The 21,585-nt window shown below is 38.7% G+C and overlaps 1 protein-coding gene across 2 annotated transcripts in view; it reads right to left on the minus strand.

Annotated features, from left to right (window-relative positions):
• The window catches only part of RELN (reelin), a 538,742-nt gene that overhangs the window by 228,656 nt on the left and 288,501 nt on the right, over window positions 1-21,585 (minus strand). For both annotated transcript variants that reach the window (XM_024115956.1, XM_024115957.2), the window contains exon 8: window positions 18,800-18,851. In XM_024115956.1, the coding sequence (XP_023971724.1) occupies window positions 18,800-18,851 (52 nt within the window). The remainder of the gene's footprint in view (window positions 1-18,799; window positions 18,852-21,585) is intronic.

Here is a 21,585-nt window from a genome sequence, read left to right on the forward strand (position 1 = left end):
ATGGCTCACGGGCCCAGCCGCTCCGCGGCACGTGGGATCCTCCCAGACCGGGGCGCGAACCCGGCTCCCCTGCATCGGCAGGCGGACGCGCAACCGCTGCGCCACCAGGGAAGCCCCAATTTATGCTATTTTAATAACTTGCTCTGCATTATCAAATTATGTATAAAAATACTGGGTTATTTTTTAAATTTGTGGAATTTTAACATACAATCATATATCTAAGTTCATTCTTATTAGGTTAACAATGCACCACGTATAGTTAAGAAAAACAGAGACCCAGACAGTAATGCCCTCATCTTTTCAACCACTGCACCAGTGTTTTCTGCCTTCCTTCCTGTTATAGTGGATGAAGTGTTTCTGTTCTTACCAATGGTGAACCCTCTCATGTGGTCTAGATCCCACCTTCTCTTTTGTTTTTTTGTTTTTTGTTTTTTGTGGTACGCGCGCTTCTCCCTGTTGTGGCCTCTCCCGTTGCGGAGCACAGGCTCCGGACACGCAGGCCCAGTGGCCATGGCTCACGGGCCCAGCCGCTCCGCGGCATGTGGGAACTTCCCGGACGGGGGCACGAACCCGTGTGCCCTGCATCAGCAGGCGGACTCTCAACCACTGTGCCACCAGGGAAGCCCCCCACCTTCTCTTGTTCTTTAAGATTTCCCCTCTTTCTCTTGTATCACCAATTTCTGCCAATGAGTTTCCTGGATCATTCCTATTGTCATACAAACATCATAGAAACATACAAAGCATCTCCCATCTTAAAAAAGTTTTTTTTTGATGTCACACCCCTAACTTCTGTTCCTTCCAATCCTATTTTTGTTTCCCTTTATAGCAAGACTTCTCAGAAGGGCTGTCCAGTGATTGCCTCCACTTTGTCACATCCTCCGATTCCCTTTCCCTTCCACTCTGAAACTGCTCTTGGTTAGGTGGCTGGGGAGTCCGTGTTGCCAAATCAACAGATCATTTCCCCATATTCAGGTTACTTGACTTCTCAGCAGGATTTGTCACAGTGCATCCCTCCTTTTTTCTTGGATACTTTCTTCTATCTTCTACCACCTTTCTGATTTTTCTCCTGCTTCACTGACTGCCGCCTCTCAGTCTCCTTTGTTGTGCTTTTCCTTCTTGATCTCAAATTGTTTTGGTAGCTTTCTCTTCTCTTATCTACATTGCCTCCTTTTACTTTGAAGCTTTAAATAATATCTATGACAGATAATACCCAGAATTATATTTTCCATGAGATCCACACTTATAGACCCAACTGCTACTCACCATCTCCAATGGACAACTCAGACTCTTTAAGTCAAAATTAGAATTATTGGTTTTCCACCCCCCCAAATATCTAGGATACCCTTTTCATTTCAAATGACACCACCCCAGATACTCAAAGCACTAGGTGTCATCTTTGGTTCCTCCCTTTCTTTCATTGCCCACTTCCAACCCATTGGCCTGGGAGTTCTGACTCCAAAACATTGTTCAGCTTCTATCCCTCTCTACTGCTACCAACTTAGTCAAGTCAGGGTCATGTCTCGGTGGTTTTCTTACTCCCTTTTTTATCCTCCTGTAATCCATTCTCCACACAGCAGTAAGAGGTCTTTCAAAAACAGAGGAATCTTTTAAATTGTTTTAGTGATCACGCCATTCATTCCTGGCTTAAAACCCTCTCAAGGCTTCTCAGCCCACTAGGAATAAAACGTTGAGCTCTCTCCGTGACTTAGAGCTTCCCTTATACCACTCTTCTCGTTTACTGTGTTCCAGACACTGTGGACTTTCTTTCTCCTCCCTGAACACTCCATCTCAGGGTTTCCATACCCCTTCTCTCTGCCTACAACTACACTGATTATTTCAATTTCCTCATACTCTGTTCTCTCCTCATTCCATTCATATCTTTCCCCACAGACCACCCCTTGGCTGGGTCCATCTTCTCTCTTGGGGTTCTGTGCAAACATCACCTCCTCAAAGAAGCCTCCCCTGTGCATTCAATCTAAAGAACTCCATCCCCCAGTGTCCAGTCATCCTCCATCTTATCACTCCATTTTAAGTTATTCATAGTACTTATCACTATCTAAATTTACCTTGTTTGTTTACTTGCGCATTGTCCATCTCCTGTTAGAATGCAAGCTCCATTGAAGGAGGAACCGTGTCTGTCTTGTTTACTACTTGTGTCCTTGGTACCCAGAATAGTGCCTGGTGCACAAAAGAAGCTCAATAAACTCTGGCTGGATCATAAATAAGTTTGCTGTAATTTGCTTATTTTAATTTCTCCATTTCTTTGTTTTTACTGTGTTATATTTATACTAGAAAGGGGAACTATAACTGTAGATCGATGGGACTTAAGGACTTTCGATTTGCCTGAATTGGGTCAAAGTGAAAAGGCATCTGAGAGCCGTGCTGCAGAATATCTGGACTGTATGTATCCTTACCACAGATTAACTTTGGTACTGTTATATAGTCAACACGGCAATAATTCCCCCATGTTAATTAGAAACTGCCCTTAGATGACTTAGATGGTTACATAATCCAGTCTGCTTTTAGAATAAAACTATCAGAGACAGACTACATGAGTAATTATGCTACATTTTTATCAGCCAGATAAAGTAATGTGAGGAATAATGATAGCCAGATGAGTTATTTTACTTATTAGTAAAGTCTTATTATAATGGCCCAGCATAATTAAAAATAAGCAATTTGCAAAGTCATACAAAGTACTCAAAAGCCACACAGAATATCATCCCCAAGGCACATGTTCTGACCTCTCCATCAGGAAACATTTTCTACTGCATTAAAAAAAAAAAGAAAGTTTCTCGAATGTAATGTCTTCTTAATAGTAAGACATTATCTTGTCCTTTCAAGTTGATTTATTTTGCGTCTGTTTGAAAATTTAACTAGATTAACACACTGTTCTAAGGGAGAAAACCCACTTTTATGTCTAGGAAGAAACCTAATAAAATTGTAATCTTATAGAAAAATGTTACTCTAAATTGTAATGTTATAAAATCTTTGATGATAAGTACATCTTATCATCATATAACCTTATCATCACATAGCCTTAAACAGATTTTATTTAATTTTTCTCATATGAAGGAATTCTATATGATAATAAATTCAATGCTTGTTAGTATTACCTATAATTCTATATAATTTTTTAAACTTCAGTTTTTAGAGTGAAATTCCCTCTGATATAAGTTATCTTCCAGAGAGAAAGTATGTGTAGGGGTTAGGAGAGTGAATGGTGGGGGCAGGCTGCCAGGTTTGCAATCTGGGCTCTGACACTTTTTAGCTGTATGACCTTGGACAAGTCACTTATCTTTTCTGTGTCTAGTTTCTACATTTGTCAAATGTGAATATTAATAGCAATCACTTCACAGAACTGTTGTGAAGATTAAGGCATTAACGCATTAAAAGTGCCTAGAAAACAAATCTTGGTCCATGTTAAGAGATTTCAGGTATGATTCAGTATTTTTGTTTCATTTTATAAATTCATTTATCCCAGAAAAAGGAGCAAATATTTGTTCATGGGCTAAATATTAAGTTGAATTACTGCTTTATCAAAGAACTTATGGCACATTTTTCCCCCCATCGATTCTTCCGTTTGGGGCTATTTTCCAGCTCTTTAATGGAAACGCTGTAAGTTCAACCTGGAGATGAAAACTGAGACCCAAATGAGTAATCTACCTGTTTGCTAGCATCACTGTAAATGTGTTAGAGGGGAAGAAAGTTGTCTACTTGATAAGAAAAAGAAGGCCCTTTGGGATCAGTATAATGAAATATACTTTATAAGGTCTTTACAATTGCTAGAGTGGAAATTTGATTTTGCAGTTCCTAGCATCCAAAGAAAACAGAAAATCTGATCAAAGTTTTAGTAGTATCCAGAAAGAAAAAAAAATTCTAGTAACTCAAGAGAACAATTAAGGTTTCTATGAGCAGAGAGCTACTACTCTGTGCATGTCCACTTTATAGGTAAGGGCACAGACGCAAAGAGAGGTTAAGAGATTTACTCTAGACCCAAATGGGATTCAGAATTGGGTAGAGCAGAACCCATGCCTTCAACCACTTCACTATACTCTTTCTGGTGCATAAAGCACACTTTTAAAAAAACAGACAAACAGTGCTTCATTTTCACATGGTCCGAACATGTTGGGACAGGCTTTTTTTTTTTTTTTTTTTTGCGGTACGCGAGCCTCTCACTGTTGCGGCCTCTCCTGTTGCGGAGCACAGGCTCCGGACGCACAGGCTCAGCGGCCATGGCTCACGGGCCCAGCCGCTCCGCGGCATGTGGGATCCTCCCGGACCAGGGCACGAACCCGTGTCCCCTGCATCGGCAGGCGGACTCTCAACCACTGCGCCACCAGGGAAGCCCCGGGACAGGCTTTTGTGCTTCTGCTTCTACTCAGGCTCCTGACTTGAGCCAGATGGTCCTTTGTTTGGTAAAACCTAAAGGACTGAACCACCTCTAGCCTCAGTATCAGGTTTACTTGGGCATCACTTTCTCTGCAGGTTCCCTGCCCCCAAAGCCAGTCACCCGAATCTGCGGACCCTCCTCCTGCAAATTTATTGAATCTGTGCCTTCATTTTACCTTTACCACCACCTCCTTAGACCATCTCTCACCCAGATCAGTCTGATAACCTCCTATCTGGGCACTCAGAACAAACACAAAAGGTATTTGTAAAGAACATTTTTTTGTCATTTGCTTTAAAAACACCTCCCAACTCAGAAAATTTTAATTAAGTGGAAAGCATTAACCTGATATAATATTACAGTCAGGATTAAATTTAAGATAACAGTGTAATCCACATTTGTATCCTAAATGACGCAATCCATAATATCTTGTAAATCTGTTTCTGAAATAATCATTTTCCTATAAGCAAACAATTAATATTTACAAATGTAAAACAGTGCCTAGTACTTCTTATTTAAAAATAAAGAAATAAGAAGAATGGCAAAGCTTATTTCTAAAAGGTTGCTTCCTTTCACTGTTAGAGAGACTCATCACTATGATTCTAAGAAATATTTTTTTGTAATCTCGGTTTGATCTTTGAACCACTTATTCAATTTAAAATTGCAACTAAAATTGGTATCAACTTTTACCCCCGGTTCTATTTAAATAGTATCATCCCTAGTATAATTTAGAAAACAATAGATAAGTAACTTTCCACTTTTTTTATAGGGAGTCAGGCCAAGATGATCAATCTAATAGTCAGTCAATCAATCAATGAGTCAACCAATTATTAAAAATATTTCTTATTTCTGAGGTACATTGGAACTCAAAAGTCTAGTTATTTTCTCGTGATTCAGTCCCACTTCTCTTGACTTTGGCTGTCATTCAGGAAAAACTAGGAAATGTATACACTTTGAATAGCCTTCCCCACTTAAGAAGTAAAATATCATTTAGAACTGACATTTACATAAGCTGTGTGGTGACCCGTTAGCAGTCCACATGGCTCTTATGTTGGCCGTTCCTTCTGCTGGGCTACCTCTCTGACACAATTCAAGCCTTTGATCAATGGTTACATCCTCAGTGGCTGCCCCCTGGCTACCTCCAACAAAATGCTACTCCTCATTTGCTGACCCCTGATTAATTTTCTTCATTGCATTCATTATTCCCTGACATTCATTTGTTTGATATTCATCAGCATGTCAGCCCTATCAGGGCAAAGATTTTGTTTTGTGAATCCTGTCTCCCCAGTGCCTTGAGAGCTACTTCACACAGAATAGGAGCTCAGTGAATAGTTGTTGAATGAACGAAGGAATGAATGAATGAATGAATGCAATTTAGGAAGCACTTTAAACTCTAGGAAGAAAGTCTTTTGGAAATGCAATGATATTATTATTGTTGTTGTTACTGGCTCTTTTGTAGCATTTCTTTTCAGCAGGATAAGGAGATGGAGGTGATTTATAGCCTCTGTCCACCAGCACAGAGACTGTCACTCTTCTGGGAAAGCTAGAGGGGCAGCACATTTGTTCTCCGATGCTGAGAATTGTTAGGGTAACAACACCGCATGGTTTGGCTGATGCTGCTTTTCTGTTCCTCTACTTAATATCTTTCCCTGATGGCAAAACAGGCTACAAGTATAAATTAGCTACAATTGGTTGAATAAAGGTATCAAAGGCAACTACTGTGATATTTCTTGTGGGGCCCCCCTGAACTAAAACAGACAACATCATAACCATATTTTCGGACAAAATGTATTCCTGGTTAACTCATAGTTCATACTTGTCACCCAGTTCTAGGATTTAGGACTACAGTGGGAAGACATTTAAGAGATCATGAAGATGTACACTCTCACCTTACAAACAAGTTGTCAGGGGTTCACACAGGCTCCACCACTTCCCCAAGGTTACACGACAAGGCCAGTTGGCAGAGAAAGGACGATATGGCCCAACTCCCAATCCAATGCTCTTTTCCCTTCCCCATTTATATCAACAACAAAAGTTGTTTATCAACAAAAATGAGTCACAAAGACATGGAAATATTCTCAATGAAAAAATACATGGCCTAAAATATCTACATTGAAAAAATTTTTTTCTTATTTTGCATTAATGACTATTATTTACAGGGAATCAGAATACTAGGTGGAGCAGCATATAGAAATCTCCATGATTCCTACATATGACTACTGAGATAGGCAAAAGTAATAGAATATGAAATAAAGGGAAGGTGATAGGATGTGATTGGTATTTGGAAGGGAAGTTGAGGCTTTCCCATGAAAGAAGTGTGAAAATGACAATAAGTTTATTATAAGAATGTAAACACATCTTTATCAGTATAACATCTACAAATATAATGCTCAATTCTAACATGTTAGTGCAGACAGTGGACAGGGTAGACAGAAGTGGATTTAACCATGAAGCTCATGAAGCTTAAGCTTCAGGGCTCTGCACTTGGATGAGCACCTTCCAAGGCCCTGGAACGAACTCTAGCAATGTGTTCACATGACCGTGTTTTATAACATTTGCAACCGATTGAGACTGCTGCCTCCTTTCCTGACTACTGCCTTACCATGTTACCCTCATGCCAGGTGGTGTTGGAGTGGCCATGGCGACTTTTGGGATCCAGCTAAGGGGAAGTTGAGTTGGAGATATGTTATGTGTGTGTGATACAGTTACATAGTCATGCAGGTCACTTCTATTCCATAGTGCAGTCATCCTCAGCATAGAAAGAGCTTCTAGGAACACGCCTACCACCCACTGTGATGAAGTACCTATGTCATCATGACTCAAGAACAGTGGTAATAAACTGTTCAGTGAGTGACGTCAAATCAGAGTTGCTAAGATTGGTCACTGTGCAAAAGAAGTCAAAATGCCCTGAAGTCTTGTAGTTCATACACGAAAGGAAGTAAGACAGAGATTTTTACAATTTGCTAATGATCCTAAAAACGTACATGATGTATCAGTAAGGAATTGTGAAGGTAAGACGTTAAATCAATGAAAAAAAAAAACTCTGATCCACCAAGCTAGAGGCAGAAATATTTTTCTAGTCTCTAAATAAAAATATTATAGAATTGTCATATGCAGAGGCAGGTTAAGAACATGAACCCAGGGCTTCCCTGGTGGCGCAGTGGTTGAGAGTCTGCCTGCCGATGCAGGGGGCACGGGTTCGTGCCCCGGTCCGGGAAGATCCCACATGCCGCGGAGCGGCTGGGCCCGTGAGCCATGGCCGCTGAGCCTGCACGTCCGGAGCCTGTGCTCCGCAACGGGAGAGGCCACAACAGTGAGAGGCCCACACACCGCAAAAAAAAAAAAAAAAAAAAAAAAAAAAAAAAGAATATGCACCCAAAAGTGGTAAGGAAAAGAGTATTTCAGGTAGTTAACAAAGACGTTATGTTATATTTTTTGATTTTGTGATGCTTGTGGTATTGTCACCTTCTAAAGATTTGTAATTTGTTGTGATTTCTTTTCTCATTCTAAATAAATATTCATATTTGTACCTAATTTTGTATTCCTTTCCTTAAAGACAACCTAGCCCTCACCCAAATTGTGTAAGGATCAAACATGGACCCACAAAACCTAGACCCACCCCTGTACAGAGCATGCCCTGAAGCGTGTTCCTGCACATTTGACGAATGTCCTAACTCACATGGGAGCACCAAAGTCCAGATTACATGGTTCACTTTCCACTTTGCTTAACATGGCACATTCCAGTGACAAATGTATTGTAATGCAGGACAACAATAAAAAGAGAATGAGAAGATATGATTCTTGAAATTATTTTCCTTCTCTATTACTTCAGGCAGATCTGGCTCAATTAAAATATTCTTAAAAGGAAAGTATCACTTTACAACTAGATTAGGATGTATGAAATGACTTGTAAGTAATTGTCTGCTTACATAAGAAACATGCCGTTCATTTTTGGACTGTGTTGGAGACCACCTGAGTGCACCTCAGGAGCTCAACAAAAGCCAGTGAGAACCTGTACCTTCCAGGATTTACTAAGTGGAGTGTTTCTGTGCAGTGCTGGCCGAGAGGCTCTTAAAGGGCTGTTAGAGTTTACAATGCCAAGAACACACAAGCACATGAACAGGTACCAATTAAGTGCTAATCAATGAAGCCCATATTAAGCACACTGAAAACCTGTTCATTGTGCAGTAGCCCATTAACCATAATGTACACGCCCAGAGGAGACGCTAGGGAACTTCCTAGAGTCAGCAAATTTCCCAAAATTCACAAATAAACTTTTTCCTTTCTTCTCATCTCTCTTGGGTGGTTGTCCTAAAAATAAACAACTTAAAATATCTTGATTTAGTATAAAATCAAGACTACTTTAAAAATAGATATATTAGTTAGTCATTTATTCTATTAAGAATTCAAGAGTTACTCCTTTTCTCAAAATAACAGTCATACAAGTCCATAATCCCTTAAGGTAAGATAAACTTCAGGATCCAAATTACTTACTTATTTACTTAATTCACAGATTTCAGAAAGGTAACATGGTAAATATACCATATGTTATGCAACATCCCCAGCAAGGTCTGAGGCAATACCCTATAATGAAACACATTAATATGTCTACAGTGAAATACATGAAGATTCACATAAGTAGTATAAATAAAGATTATAAATAGCCTTAAATCATTTCAAGTCAGGTCTGGCTGCCAAATGAATTCAGGTCATGGGAGGCTTTGCCATCACATAAATATTTAAAAAAAAAAAAGGTGTGTGGTTTTTCCGAGAGATTTTGTATTGTAATATGGAATTACAGATTGGGAATTGTGAGCCTGTGTCTACAGTAGCCCTCTCTATTTCTTTATTTCTTTTTACTTTTATAGTAAAAGGATAAATCAATTGGTTTTAGTCTCCCAAGCCCAGGGTAGTTTTATTCTTATTTGGTTATGCCTTTCTTCACAAAGCCCCAGACTTTTCAAAGTAAATCAGAACAGAAACAATAGGAGCTACTGCCTCTTGGGGGTTCGGTAGTGGTTGCCGGGAGCAGGCTCTTTCCTCAAAGCTCTGCCTGAAAAACAAGCTGCCTTTTTAAATGTGGCACAGGGCCACAGAAGGAGAGAAGTGATCTCGCAGAATTTATAGATGGGGAAAAGCACAGCCAGAAATCATGCCTCTAGATAGTGGAGCGGGACCCATAAATAAGGAAGGCTCGAGGAGTGTCTGGACAGAGCCCTGCTGAGGATTCTTGCAACCCAAGTGCTGCTGCCATTACTCAAAACTCAGACCTCAGAGACAAGCAGGGTGCCCAGAGCCGCATGTAAACAACAGCATTTGATATAGAAAGATCATAAAGTGATGAAATCGATGTAATCAGGCTACTTAGAACTCCCTGCTAGGACTGGAGCAAATCTTAGCAGAATCAACACATCCTTTCATCTTTTCAAGGTACATAAATGGAGGACAGGGCCATTAACTAGAGGTTGTAGTGAATGGAAAGAGAGAAAGAGATGAATGGGGAACTTTTAGAGAAGCTTTTAAAAGCCAGACACTGTCACTCCCAGGGGATATTACATGTTACTGTAGGCTAAGGCATTCAACAAAGGGACTTGCCTCATTCTATACAGTGAAAAATGTGATAAGCAACATGAAGATATTTGTATAATAAGCAGTTCTGGCAATTATCTATATTTTTTTCCCCCAGAGAGATTTTTAAGGACAGTACTACTCACTACGGAGAAAATGCACATTGTATCCAAAAGCACTGAGAAACACAGTAAAAGCTTATTTGCCACCGGGCAATTCTTCTTCTAAGTAATTCTGTCACAAGCAAGTCATGGACCATTATTATACAGATTATCAATATTTTGATAGTTTCACAAACTTCTGCTCAAATATTTCACTGGAGGCAGCTGTGCATGTTTATTTTCCAGTAACAACAATGATGGAGAACAATGATTATACTATACTTAGGTTTTTATTTCCTTCATTACCAAGTCTGCCAGAAAAATCCTAAGGGCATTAGCTCTCTTAGCCCATGGCATCAAAACAACCTACCATAAGTAGAGCAAAATCTTTGTAATACGGCCAGTCTAGAAGTACTACCTAATATAAGGGACCTAAATTGTGACTGCCGGTTTTAAGCAGATAATGCTGTAATTTCCAGGATAACCAGTTTTATATATTTCTTAGTTTTCATGTTTGTTTTATTCCTCTCCTAGTAGAAAAACCTAAACTTGATAAGATTTTATGTACCTGTTCATACTACTTTGTAATGTGGCACATCTGTATAAATCTGTTTCATTAGTTTATAAATTTTGTAGAAACTGTAAGCAAGTTTGTCCTCTAGCAGTGAGTTAGCTTCTTGCCTGGTGTACCCTTTGAAGCCAGTTGTTTTGGTTACTTATTACCTTCATGTACCTCAGGTATCCACAGAGTACTTGGACGCTGTTCTTGGCTGAGCACCAGTCTCCCTGGCTCCTCTGAGGCATTCTAGTAACTGCTGTCCCCACCCGGCCCACACATCCTGCCATGCAGCACTGCTTCAGGCTCTCATAAAATACAGGCTCAATTCGCCTGGCCTGTGCCTGCACAGAGACAGCAGCTCATGCCTTGATGAAGTTCAGAGGCTGCAGCCAAAGGGGAAGCAGTCTGATTTGTGGGTAAGAGGCAGGGAAGGAAAAAATGGTTACTGTATCGGATAATGCTTTGTGGCAGCCCAGGCAGGATGCATCCTGGGGCTTCTCAGTCCCAAATGACAGGGATGGGAATTGAAGCTGAAAGGAGCCCACAGATATTACTTTAATTAAGAACAGTTCCATTCCACAGAAGAGGAAATTCTCGAATTACTCTTGGATCTGTCAAGAGCAAGTGAATTCAATTTTGGTAAAATATGATGACCGAAGTTGAGATAAATCATTATTTTATTAATAGAAATTGTCGGTTTAGAGAAATCAACATGTCCAAAATCTTTGGCTGCCCCAAAAGATCAATTAAACAATTATATGAATATGAAAATCCAGAATTTATGTCTATAAATCTGTTTTGCCCACCAAAAAAATACCGTTGGGGGGAATTCAGCATATTTTTATTTTTGTTTATTATTTATTTATTTAAAAATTTTTTTTTGCGGTACGCGGGCCTTTCCCGTTGCGGAGCACAGGCTCCGGACGCGCAGGCTCAGCGGCCATGGCTCACGGGCCCAGGCGCTCCGCGGCATGTGGGATCTTCTCGGACCGGGGCACGAACCCGCGTCCCCCGCATCGGCAGGCGGACTCTCAACCACTGCGCCACCAGGGAAGCCCTTAGCATATTTTTAAATGAAGAAACATATTTCAAGGATAGTGTTGTATAAAGGACCATTATATGAAAGTAAAATTTCCATTTTAAGCATCTACTAAAAACTGCTATTAAGGATTAAGAGAAGTCAAATAAAGTAACAGTAAAAAAAATCCTCACAAATATTCTATATTAATGCTATACATATGCTAAAAACACGCTACCTTGAACGAAACTCAAAAAGCCTCTCTCATAAAATGTAGAAAAAGAGCCAGGTTTTAAAAGCAACTCTTCTTCCCCTTATGTTTTATATTTATTTTTAAAATGAGGCTACTAGTAATAATTTTTGTTTTGACTGATTTTATTATTAAACAGGCTATTAGATCTGCAAGCCTTTCCCTCTGAATAAATGTGACAGTATGTGATTTATTGTACTTAATATTTTGCTCCTTAGTCACTTCCTTGGCTGAAATTCCCAAACCTCATTAGGTGACTTCTTTCAGTTTATGGCAGATGGACAATGACCACAGGATATGAAATGAACAGCTGTCCTCCTCCCCTTTGTACCTTTCTCCCTTTCATTCCTATTCCCCATTCCCTCACTTCCAAAACATTTGTAATTTTTCCTTTTTCCTGACACTCCTATAAGAGAGAAAGGGACCAATTCCCTCCTGGTTTATGGAACGCCATGCCATTTCCAACCAATTTCTGGTGCCCAGCCCTTGGCAAGTTACCTCCCAAGTCCACAACACAGAGGTTTCATCAGATCTCATGTTGAGAAAAACACAAGGAAGACAAACGCAAAATGTGTCAGGCTTTGCCAGGTTCCCTGGGGTGGAGGCCATAAACCAAGCCCTAGTGCTCAGGCCTGGCTCATTTTCTAGGAGGACTGATCCCCACCTTTGGCAGCAGGTGTTAAGTAATGTCCCTCTCCACCCCCAGCAATCTGGAGACTCAGCATTACCACCCTTGTTGCAGTTTGGGCTTTGACCTTGGTCTCAAGGTCTTAGAATGGCCACTGCCTTATCTCCCTGAAGGGAGCCCTGTTCTAACCTTCCTTGTGATGTTGACTCTCTGGGGCGGTCCCACACCTGCTCTTGTCAGTCTCCCTCCCAAACGATAAAGTCCTGCCTTTGGAGCTCCCTCTTTCCTGGACTTTCCAACAGGCTGCCCTCTCACCCTCCTCTGTGGTCTGCACCCCTCCGTTTCTTCTCCCACATGGACTTCCCCTCCCCCACCTCCACCTATTTGATCATAAACTCCTGGAAGGCTGGGCAGTTTCTTAGATTTTGCTTTCCCCACAGTGGATGTATTCACATCCTAAAGATCTGTGATAAAAGAATCCTTGATCAAGAGTTCTTGATTGATAAGAAAGTGAAAACTGCTGGCTCAGACCGGGTTTTAATATTGCCCATGGATTTCATTCAGCACGCTCCCTTGCCTCAGCAGTCAAGAAGGGTCTAGTATTGAGCACCAACGTGGAACCTCACTAAATCTCTTTCCTAACCTAAGAATAGAATTCAATTCAGTTCATATTTATTTAGTTCTAGTCGTGAGTAAAATTCTGCCCTAAATACAGAGAGGGATCCTTGTACACTCCTTAGTCCTCACAGAACATTTAAGCTATAAAGGGTGAACGTGGATGTGCATAAATGGCCAGAGTATAAATCAACGCAGAGTGAAGTAGGCGTCATAAAATAAATACAGAGGAAGTAGGGATTCAGAGATATGAGGGTGTGGCAATGAGATGAGTTTTCATGGAGGAAAGACCATTTAATCTATATCAATGATCAATTTCTTCTCATCCTATTGTTCACTGTTTTATCCCTTCTACTAGAACAGCCTTCAATAAATATTAGTGAAACATATTTATGAATGAATTATTAATATTTATTTTTAAGCCTCCTTCTGAATTAGCTGTTCTAAGAGTTGAGGGACAGTTTCTCTACTGAATCAAGTTCTAAGTAATTAAGATGTTTGTGAATCAGGCTTGAGGGAAAAACTTCCCTCATGCTAAATGCAATATAATACCTCTTATAAGTGGCATTTTATTCATTACATCTATTTGAGAAAGATCTCTTTTCTTTTACAAAGCAATCTTCCAATTCAGCAATGAATACCTCTAACTTTGTACTTTTCTAGTTTTTATTTTTCAAAATACAAAATGAGTAGCTCTCATTTATCTCAGAGACTCTGTAGCATGTATAGGACAAAGGAGAATAATTCAGGCCTAAGGACATTTTCATATCTTAATCTGTAAATATAAAACATTTATGATATAATGCCTTTCCTCTGCTTGAGGTGATTAAAAACAAACAAAAAAGCAGTGAAAAAAAAAACAAAAAACCACACAGGACTTCCCTAGTGGTCCAGTGGTTAAGACTCCACGCTTCCAATGCAGGGGGCCGGGGTTCGATTCCTGGTCAGGGAACTAAGATCCCACATACCGCAACTAAGGCTGTGCGCCACAATTACTGAGCCTGCGCACTCCAGAGCCCGTGCACCGCAACTAGAGAAGCCCGCGTACCTCAACGAAGACCCAGCACAGTCAAAATAAATAAATAAAAAACACACGCACACATACCCGCAAAACCCAAAATCTTTAGGATATTTATAAGTAAAACCAAAGAAAAAAGATACTAACTCTATAAATTATGAACAAATAAAAGATTCTAGCTAGTTCAATAATAGCAAACTGATAAACACATGGATATGTATTTTCATCTACTGGCTTCACTAAAAGCATAGTTTATTGGTGATTCTCTGTGTCCTTCTGGGTCATCTTTTCCATTGATTGAGGTCCTCCGATCACCTCCCCCAAATTTCTTGGCGCGAAATGTCTGCATCATACCAATTTAGCACTTGGCTACATAATATTACAGATGTCTCTGTAATCGTTACTTGTCACTCAGGCAAGAAATATTTATGAGCATCTACTAATTTTGAGTCCCTAGGCTAGGGGCTGAGAATAGCATGATGGACAAGACAGATTTACCTCCCATAGCAAATCGTTCTTCATAATGTATGTTTTTAAATGCTTTCAATCCCCATTAAGCCAATGGATTCTATTAATCTGAAAAAAAAGCTGGGCTAAATTGAACAAGCATATTACTTGGCAAGTTCTTGTTGAGTGAATCAATGCAGATTTACATTAAGGAAGGGACAAATCCATTCTTAACACAACTGATCTTTCTTAAGGAAGATCACACACACATTAAGAATTAATTTCATTATATTTCTTTATTGCTCAAGAGAGAAAGAGGTCCTTTTTCTGACCTCTATTTCCTACTTAAAACTCCCAGCTGATGCAGATTAGCTCTTCAGATGGACACAAATATTGTGACATTGCTCACAGCCACCCCAGGCAGTCCTCCTGCTCTAGGAGAGCACTCACGTTCCCATTTTAAGCCTTGCTTATGTCACTCTATCTCCTCAACTGGAAAAACTTTGTCCTTTCCACTGACTCATGCTGTTGACTTTCAGGGATTCTCCTCTCTAAGAAGCCTTCCTGAATTGCTCTACTCTGCAGGACCTAACACCACGGGGACCTGTACACACGTCCATCTATGTTTATAACAGTCTGGCAATTCTCTAGACGTTTCATGCTCCAAATGCATCCAGAGCTTTCTACCACACCACTAAATGCTGTAAAAATGTTGTTTTCTCACTTTTTTGTCTTTCCATAGTTAACGTTGGCTCAGAAAAGCCTAAGCAGACAACAGATAGTCAGTGAAATTTTGTTAGGTGAATAATGGATCCAAAGCACTACCAGCACTTCCCTTGGACTGAGGACCCTGCCTGGGAAAACAGAGTTTGGAGGCATCTGTAAAATAGTGGTTTACAAGGGCATCTTCTCAAATTTTTCTTCCTGTCCCAGAGGAAATCTAAAGGAAATGGGTAAATTCCCCCTAAGCTTATAACCATAAATTCCACAAGTTGAATCTAATGAATCAAGTGAGGATTGTAGCAGATCGATGCCTCAGCACAGAAATGGATATGAGATCTTTCACTGGAATGGAAAAATGAAAAGTTGTTCTAAGAATATTTTAGGACATCTTTCAAGATGATTTAGTTGTTGATAACCTGGTACATTTCAACTTGCAGAACTGTGTTTTCAGGATGCTTTAACTTTAAAATTCATTGGGTTATGATAGTCTGTATATTTATGTGTGTGTGTGTGTATGTGTGTGTGTGTGTGTGTATTTAGAAAGAGCTGGGATAGCATTGGTGCTAAACATTGGCATGATAGAGTTTATTTGAGACACTCCTTAGTAATTCAAGACATTTCTATATGGACTATCTTGGATAATGCTTGTGATGAAATTAAAATGTTTACAAGAGCAACATAAAAATATCAAGGCAATAATTTATTCAATTGTGGTTATACAGCCATAATTATGAACATACTTATCATTGAGGCCATAAATAATGACAGAATCCCCTAGAAAATGGTCTATATTACGTCTGAATCATCATGATATACAATGAACATTTAACATCCCAGAGGACTCCTTAAGGAGTGACTCTAAATCTGACTGACCATATTTAACCACACTATTTGAATAGATTTGGAAAGTTCCACAAGACACAAATAAATATAAATGTTGAACTGTCTACACACAGTGTTTTTTTAATAACACACTCAATATAATTTTTGAAGAGAATATAAATTTAGTGGCTACTTGGCTGCGATTGCTACTTTGGTTACTGTGGGGCTTGTAAAGCTCAGGATGAATATACACAATTATGACGTTTCTGGAATTTGTGTATGTGCCCCAGTCTAGTCCTCACACCATACATACAAACAGAAGAATACTACTCCAAGCATTCATCATGAGATACACAAAACCGTTTCTGGAAAGTTCTGCCCGCTATGCCTATTTACCATACAACACCATACAGCTAATGGTTTGCCACTACATTGTTTCTCAGCCACTTTAATACTTCTTAGTTCCCAAGAATTTTTATTCTCAAAATGCAGTAAGCAAATTCCCCAATGAAGTCGCTAGGCAGTAAATTATAATTTCTTTAACTAAATATTTTGTTTCATTCCCAAACAATGACATGTTAAAATTTCACTTTTTATTCTAAACCTCCCACTCAAAAAAGATTTCTAAGTGTATTTTTTAGTTATAAACTTGACATAACTATCTATCTATCCATCCATCCACCTTTTTGCAACTCCCTGATTCGGTTACTCTTCCAGGCTTCTAACCTGGGATTCAAATCCATGCTTTGTATAATACAAGCAACTCTCTGGCTCGCTGAGCTGCAGCCCTCTGGCTTGTGGGAAATCAAGGATTCTTGCTAAGTCACATTTTTGGGTCTAGTCTCAAGCCTTTGGGCATGGTGCTTGCTCTGGGTTTTGGGTCTCAGGCACCAAACCTTACATTCTCTGATAAACACCCCCTCTTGGCCCTCTTTCATCAGCTCTATTGTTCATGGTAGGGTGCTATTGAAAGGTGAGGAAATGAATCTATGCCAGCTCCACACTATACTCTTTACTATTTACAAAAATAGAATTTTTTTTTCCTTTAAGGAAGGATAATTTAATTGGTGCTGGATCTCTGCTACCATGACTAAAATTGAAATATAGTAGAATTGTGAGGCATATATTTTAAAGAGGATTCTCTTGTGTTCTTTAATTGCACAAAGATATTACCTGGAATTAATATTCAAATAAATACTCAGAATACAGATAAATAAAAAATCTAACTTATATTTTATATTAATAGCATAATGAATTTAAACACATTTGTTCTGGTTAAGAACCTCTAAGTTACACTAGCCCGTCATGCTAGAGTTTTAAAAATCTGTTTTTGTAGCACCACAACTTTTTAAAAATGAGCTTTTTTTTCTGATTATAGAAGTATTACACGCTCATTATAGAAAATTTAGGATACACTTGTTAATAGATCAAAATTTAGGATACACTTGTTAATAGATCAAAATTTAGGATACACTTGTTAATAGATCAAAACTTAGGATACACTTGTTAATAGATCAAAGAAAATCGTCTTACCAAAAACCTCATTATTTTGTTCTTGCCAACGCTTTTCTTATGACCACATATGGACTTCTGAATAGTTTGTAAATTGTTATAGGTAATGCTATCAATGTTAGAAGAAGAGTCCAAACCATAGTCAGGCACGTTCACATTTTTACTTACAGAAGCTGAAAGGAGGCAACCTGAGGAAAAAGTGACAACTACACTACATGACTTGAAGAAAATTGTTCTTAGGCATAATCAACCACGGTGGGCTGTGAGAGCACTGATTTGCAGTTAGGACTAGAAGGGTGGTGAGGGAAACAGTCCTTTTGCTAATGGGGGATGCCCCAAGATATGAGGGTGAAGACAGTGGAAAGTGGAGGATGCTGTCTCAGGGGCATGGCTGTTAGCAGTCCTCATGTCCTGGGGAGAGGCCAGGCGGTTTCCATGTTATGAGACCAAGACCAATAAACTAGCCCCCATCTAGAAGGCAACATCTTTCTTTACCTAGAACATTCCCTTTGGAAACTTGTGTTATTTATTAATATACACCTTTGAAAATTCAAATGGAAAATAACATAATAGACAGCAAAACTATAAACACGATCTAAAGATACCTGATTTTACTGAATGCTTTGGGTAGAAATTTTTAGCTCTAATACAAAGGCACTTAAAAGAAATACTGCCAGATACAGTCATTTTAAAATTATCTGTGTCTGAATTAAATATAGATTATTTATGTCAAGTATGAAGCCTTAATTGGTTTCTCTCAGCCACCAATAATTATCTTTTTCACTGCCATTCAGTAAGAAGGCAGGAAATTTAACAGATTTCAGTCTTAATCTGAGGAAAACATTACTAGTAAGGTAATTCTGTGTAATATAATAATCCAATACATTCAAAATCCACATGTAAATACTTTAAGACGTTTTGGATTATTTGGATTATTTTTAAATACCACTTGCTGCCAGAGAGAAGTGAGAACAGGATGTAGTATTTACATTTTTTAATTTCACTTCAAAAACGTTTTAAATTATTTACTGCAGTGTTAAGACTTCCTCTTCTCTAAATCTAAAAGTATTTGGCACCATAATCCTGCTGTACACTATGATTAAAACAAACACTTCCAAGTTAAATTGCTTAACTGCTAAAAAACTTACCAATGGAAAACTGGAGGACAGAAGCTGTTGTTGTATTAAGGCCTGTGGTAATCTAGAAAAAGGAATATAACAAAATAAGACAAGATAGAGAGGAGGAGAAAGAACAGAAGATTCAGGAGGAGGGAGAGTGTAAAGGATAGAAAGGAACCATAAACAGAGGTTATGTTTATCCAGTGGTTAGCTTACTTCTATCGACATGTCAGAACACAGATGTATTTCTCTGTGAGATCCTCACTTAGGCACTGCTGGTACATTTCTCAGGGTCCTATCGAAAACTCTTTTTTAGTATAATTTACCAGGCACGCAACACAGTCCCCTCCACTCACCCCACCACCTCCCCTCTGCCCTCATCAACAGACCTGGGACCCCAGAGAATATCATAAAAAGTGACCAAACAAAAATTGGGACCAAAATTAAGAGCAAATGAGAAGAGTAAGAACGTTTTGAAAAATAAATAGAATTACAACAGGTAGAAGGTGCAGGATACCTTTGGGGGATGATGAAAATGTTATAAAATTGATTGTGGTAACGGCTGCATAATTTTGTGAATAAAGTAAAAACCTTGAACTGTATACTTTAAATGAATGCATTGCAGAATATGAGGATTATTTCTCAATAAAACTGTTACTCCCCCCAAAAGTAATCAAATTATGGGCCTAGAAATACTCTTCCAACACATTTCTATTATTTTCCCTTAGTTTCGGGAAGAAGCATGCCTAAATAGTTTTCCCCCTTTTAAAAAAAGGAATGGTACATTATTTAATTTTAAATAAATTAAAATTTTAAAACATATTTATTTATTAATTAATTATTTTGTTCATTCATTCATTCATTCTATGGAGTAGTGACTTTGACCCATACCAGCTTAAGTAAGATGGGAAATAAGGTTCTCATTTTCAATGACTCTCTTGTTGGGTTTCTGACCCCATAAGGTAAGGTATGGGATGCCTCCCATGACTGCACCTTATAAAACAAAAAGTGTATAACTGTGTTTTCAACATGGCGGAAGCAGTGGACTTCTTAAATGTCATAATAACATCCTTAGACTTGTCCCTGCACTGTGTTAGCCCCCATGTGATGGAGCCCACAATGCAGAAGAGTCAAGAGATACCCAGTTCACGAATTGCCATGGGAATTCATGGACAAACAGTGAGCAAGCCTCTTGAAGTGCTAGAATTCAGCTGAGATGTGAATATCAAAAAGTTGAATTGCACTTCCCATTTCTACAACACAATTTGGAAACATGACTGAGCATGTGTTTTAAATATGTGGCTTTAAAGTTCATGAAGAAGAAGAAAAGGTAACAGAGGGGAGGGCAAGACAGCCCATTTTGTAAGTTGTCTAGATATCAGTATAGGTATCAGCTCCTAATTGATTTTAACCATAGCAAAAATCACTGGTGTCAGGATGTCAGGTAAAATTCTCTATTTAAATCTCTCATTATCACAGAATATTTAAGAGAAAGCTGGCCCAACAGGCTCCGAACTGTTTCCTACTTGCTTCCTCTCACTAGAGTCATTAGGGAAAAATGCACTAATAGAATTTTCTTTAAATAACAAAAACACTAGCTCCTTTTCAAGATTCCTTTAGAAAAGGTTAGCAGACATTTGGTGCTGTCCAAAATGCCCAAAAGACATTTGGTCCGCTACAAAAAGTCCTTGATATTTGGTCCTGTCCAAAACCATTTGATGTGGACCAAACAAGCTCATGGATGTTTTGCGTAGACCAAACTTCAAGGACCCTTTGGTGTGGACCAAATGTCTTATGAACCAAATGTCTCATGGATGTTTTAGCCAGAACCAAATGTCCTGCAAGGTTAAAAGAAATCTGGTTTTTTTTTCCCTCATAACTTTTAAAGTAAGTTCAACTACTTATCCTCATGGGTGTTCCACTTGGAAATTTTGATCTTAAAGTCCAGAGAGGCACATGGAAATTTTAAAAATTTTTCACAAAATTGAATGCATGCTCTTTTCCCCCTCTGATTTTATGTAACTGAGTAGATTCCCAGATGAGTTATGAAACACTCCTGAATATAAGTTCTTTGAAACAATGGTATGGTATTATATAAGTTAAAAGCACCAAGGCTATTGCTATTGCTAGTGCATTAAACAGACCAGAGAGTCTTTGATACTTATGCTGGGGGTGTAATAAATGATGCTTGTGTCACCTGGGTGATCAAGTTTCACAGCTGTGACCTCTGTTAGCAAACAGTAAATCACTTGAAATAGTGCCAAATTTCAATTACATGTGCTAACTGAGGGTGACCCTAGACTTTGATTAGTCATTGATTCCACATTTTTTTCTTCACCGGGGAAGCTAAGGACTGTTGACTCCCATTCTTTTACCTTTACCCATTTAGTTTATTAGTAAAATTGTCAGCTATGAGAAAGAACAGGAAAGATGAAGAGAAAAAAACAATGAAGCATTGCCTATAAAATCGATTCACCTATATTTACATTTGAGTATTATAAATTATTTATTATTCTTGAGTTCAAATATATGATTTCAGTCTGCAAAGTTATTACGTCTTTACATGGGACATTCTGAAAACTAAAGGACCTCTTAAAGAGATTTTGATAAATATTATAGCGACTATGAATGTCTGAGAGAGAACTTTTTCCCTACCAAATCTCACTGCTCTTAAATTATCAAATAAACTCCAAATTATAGAAAATTGTAGAAAATTAATATGCTGACTAAATGAATCTGAATAATTCACTGCAGGCTGAGGCTGTTCGTTCTACACTTCTTCCCTGCAAATTTTTACTGGGTTTAATCCTGTTTTA

This window comes from Physeter macrocephalus, chromosome 5 (assembly GCF_002837175.3).
Source record: "Physeter macrocephalus isolate SW-GA chromosome 5, ASM283717v5, whole genome shotgun sequence".
NCBI classification, from domain to species: domain Eukaryota; kingdom Metazoa; phylum Chordata; class Mammalia; order Artiodactyla; family Physeteridae; genus Physeter; species Physeter macrocephalus.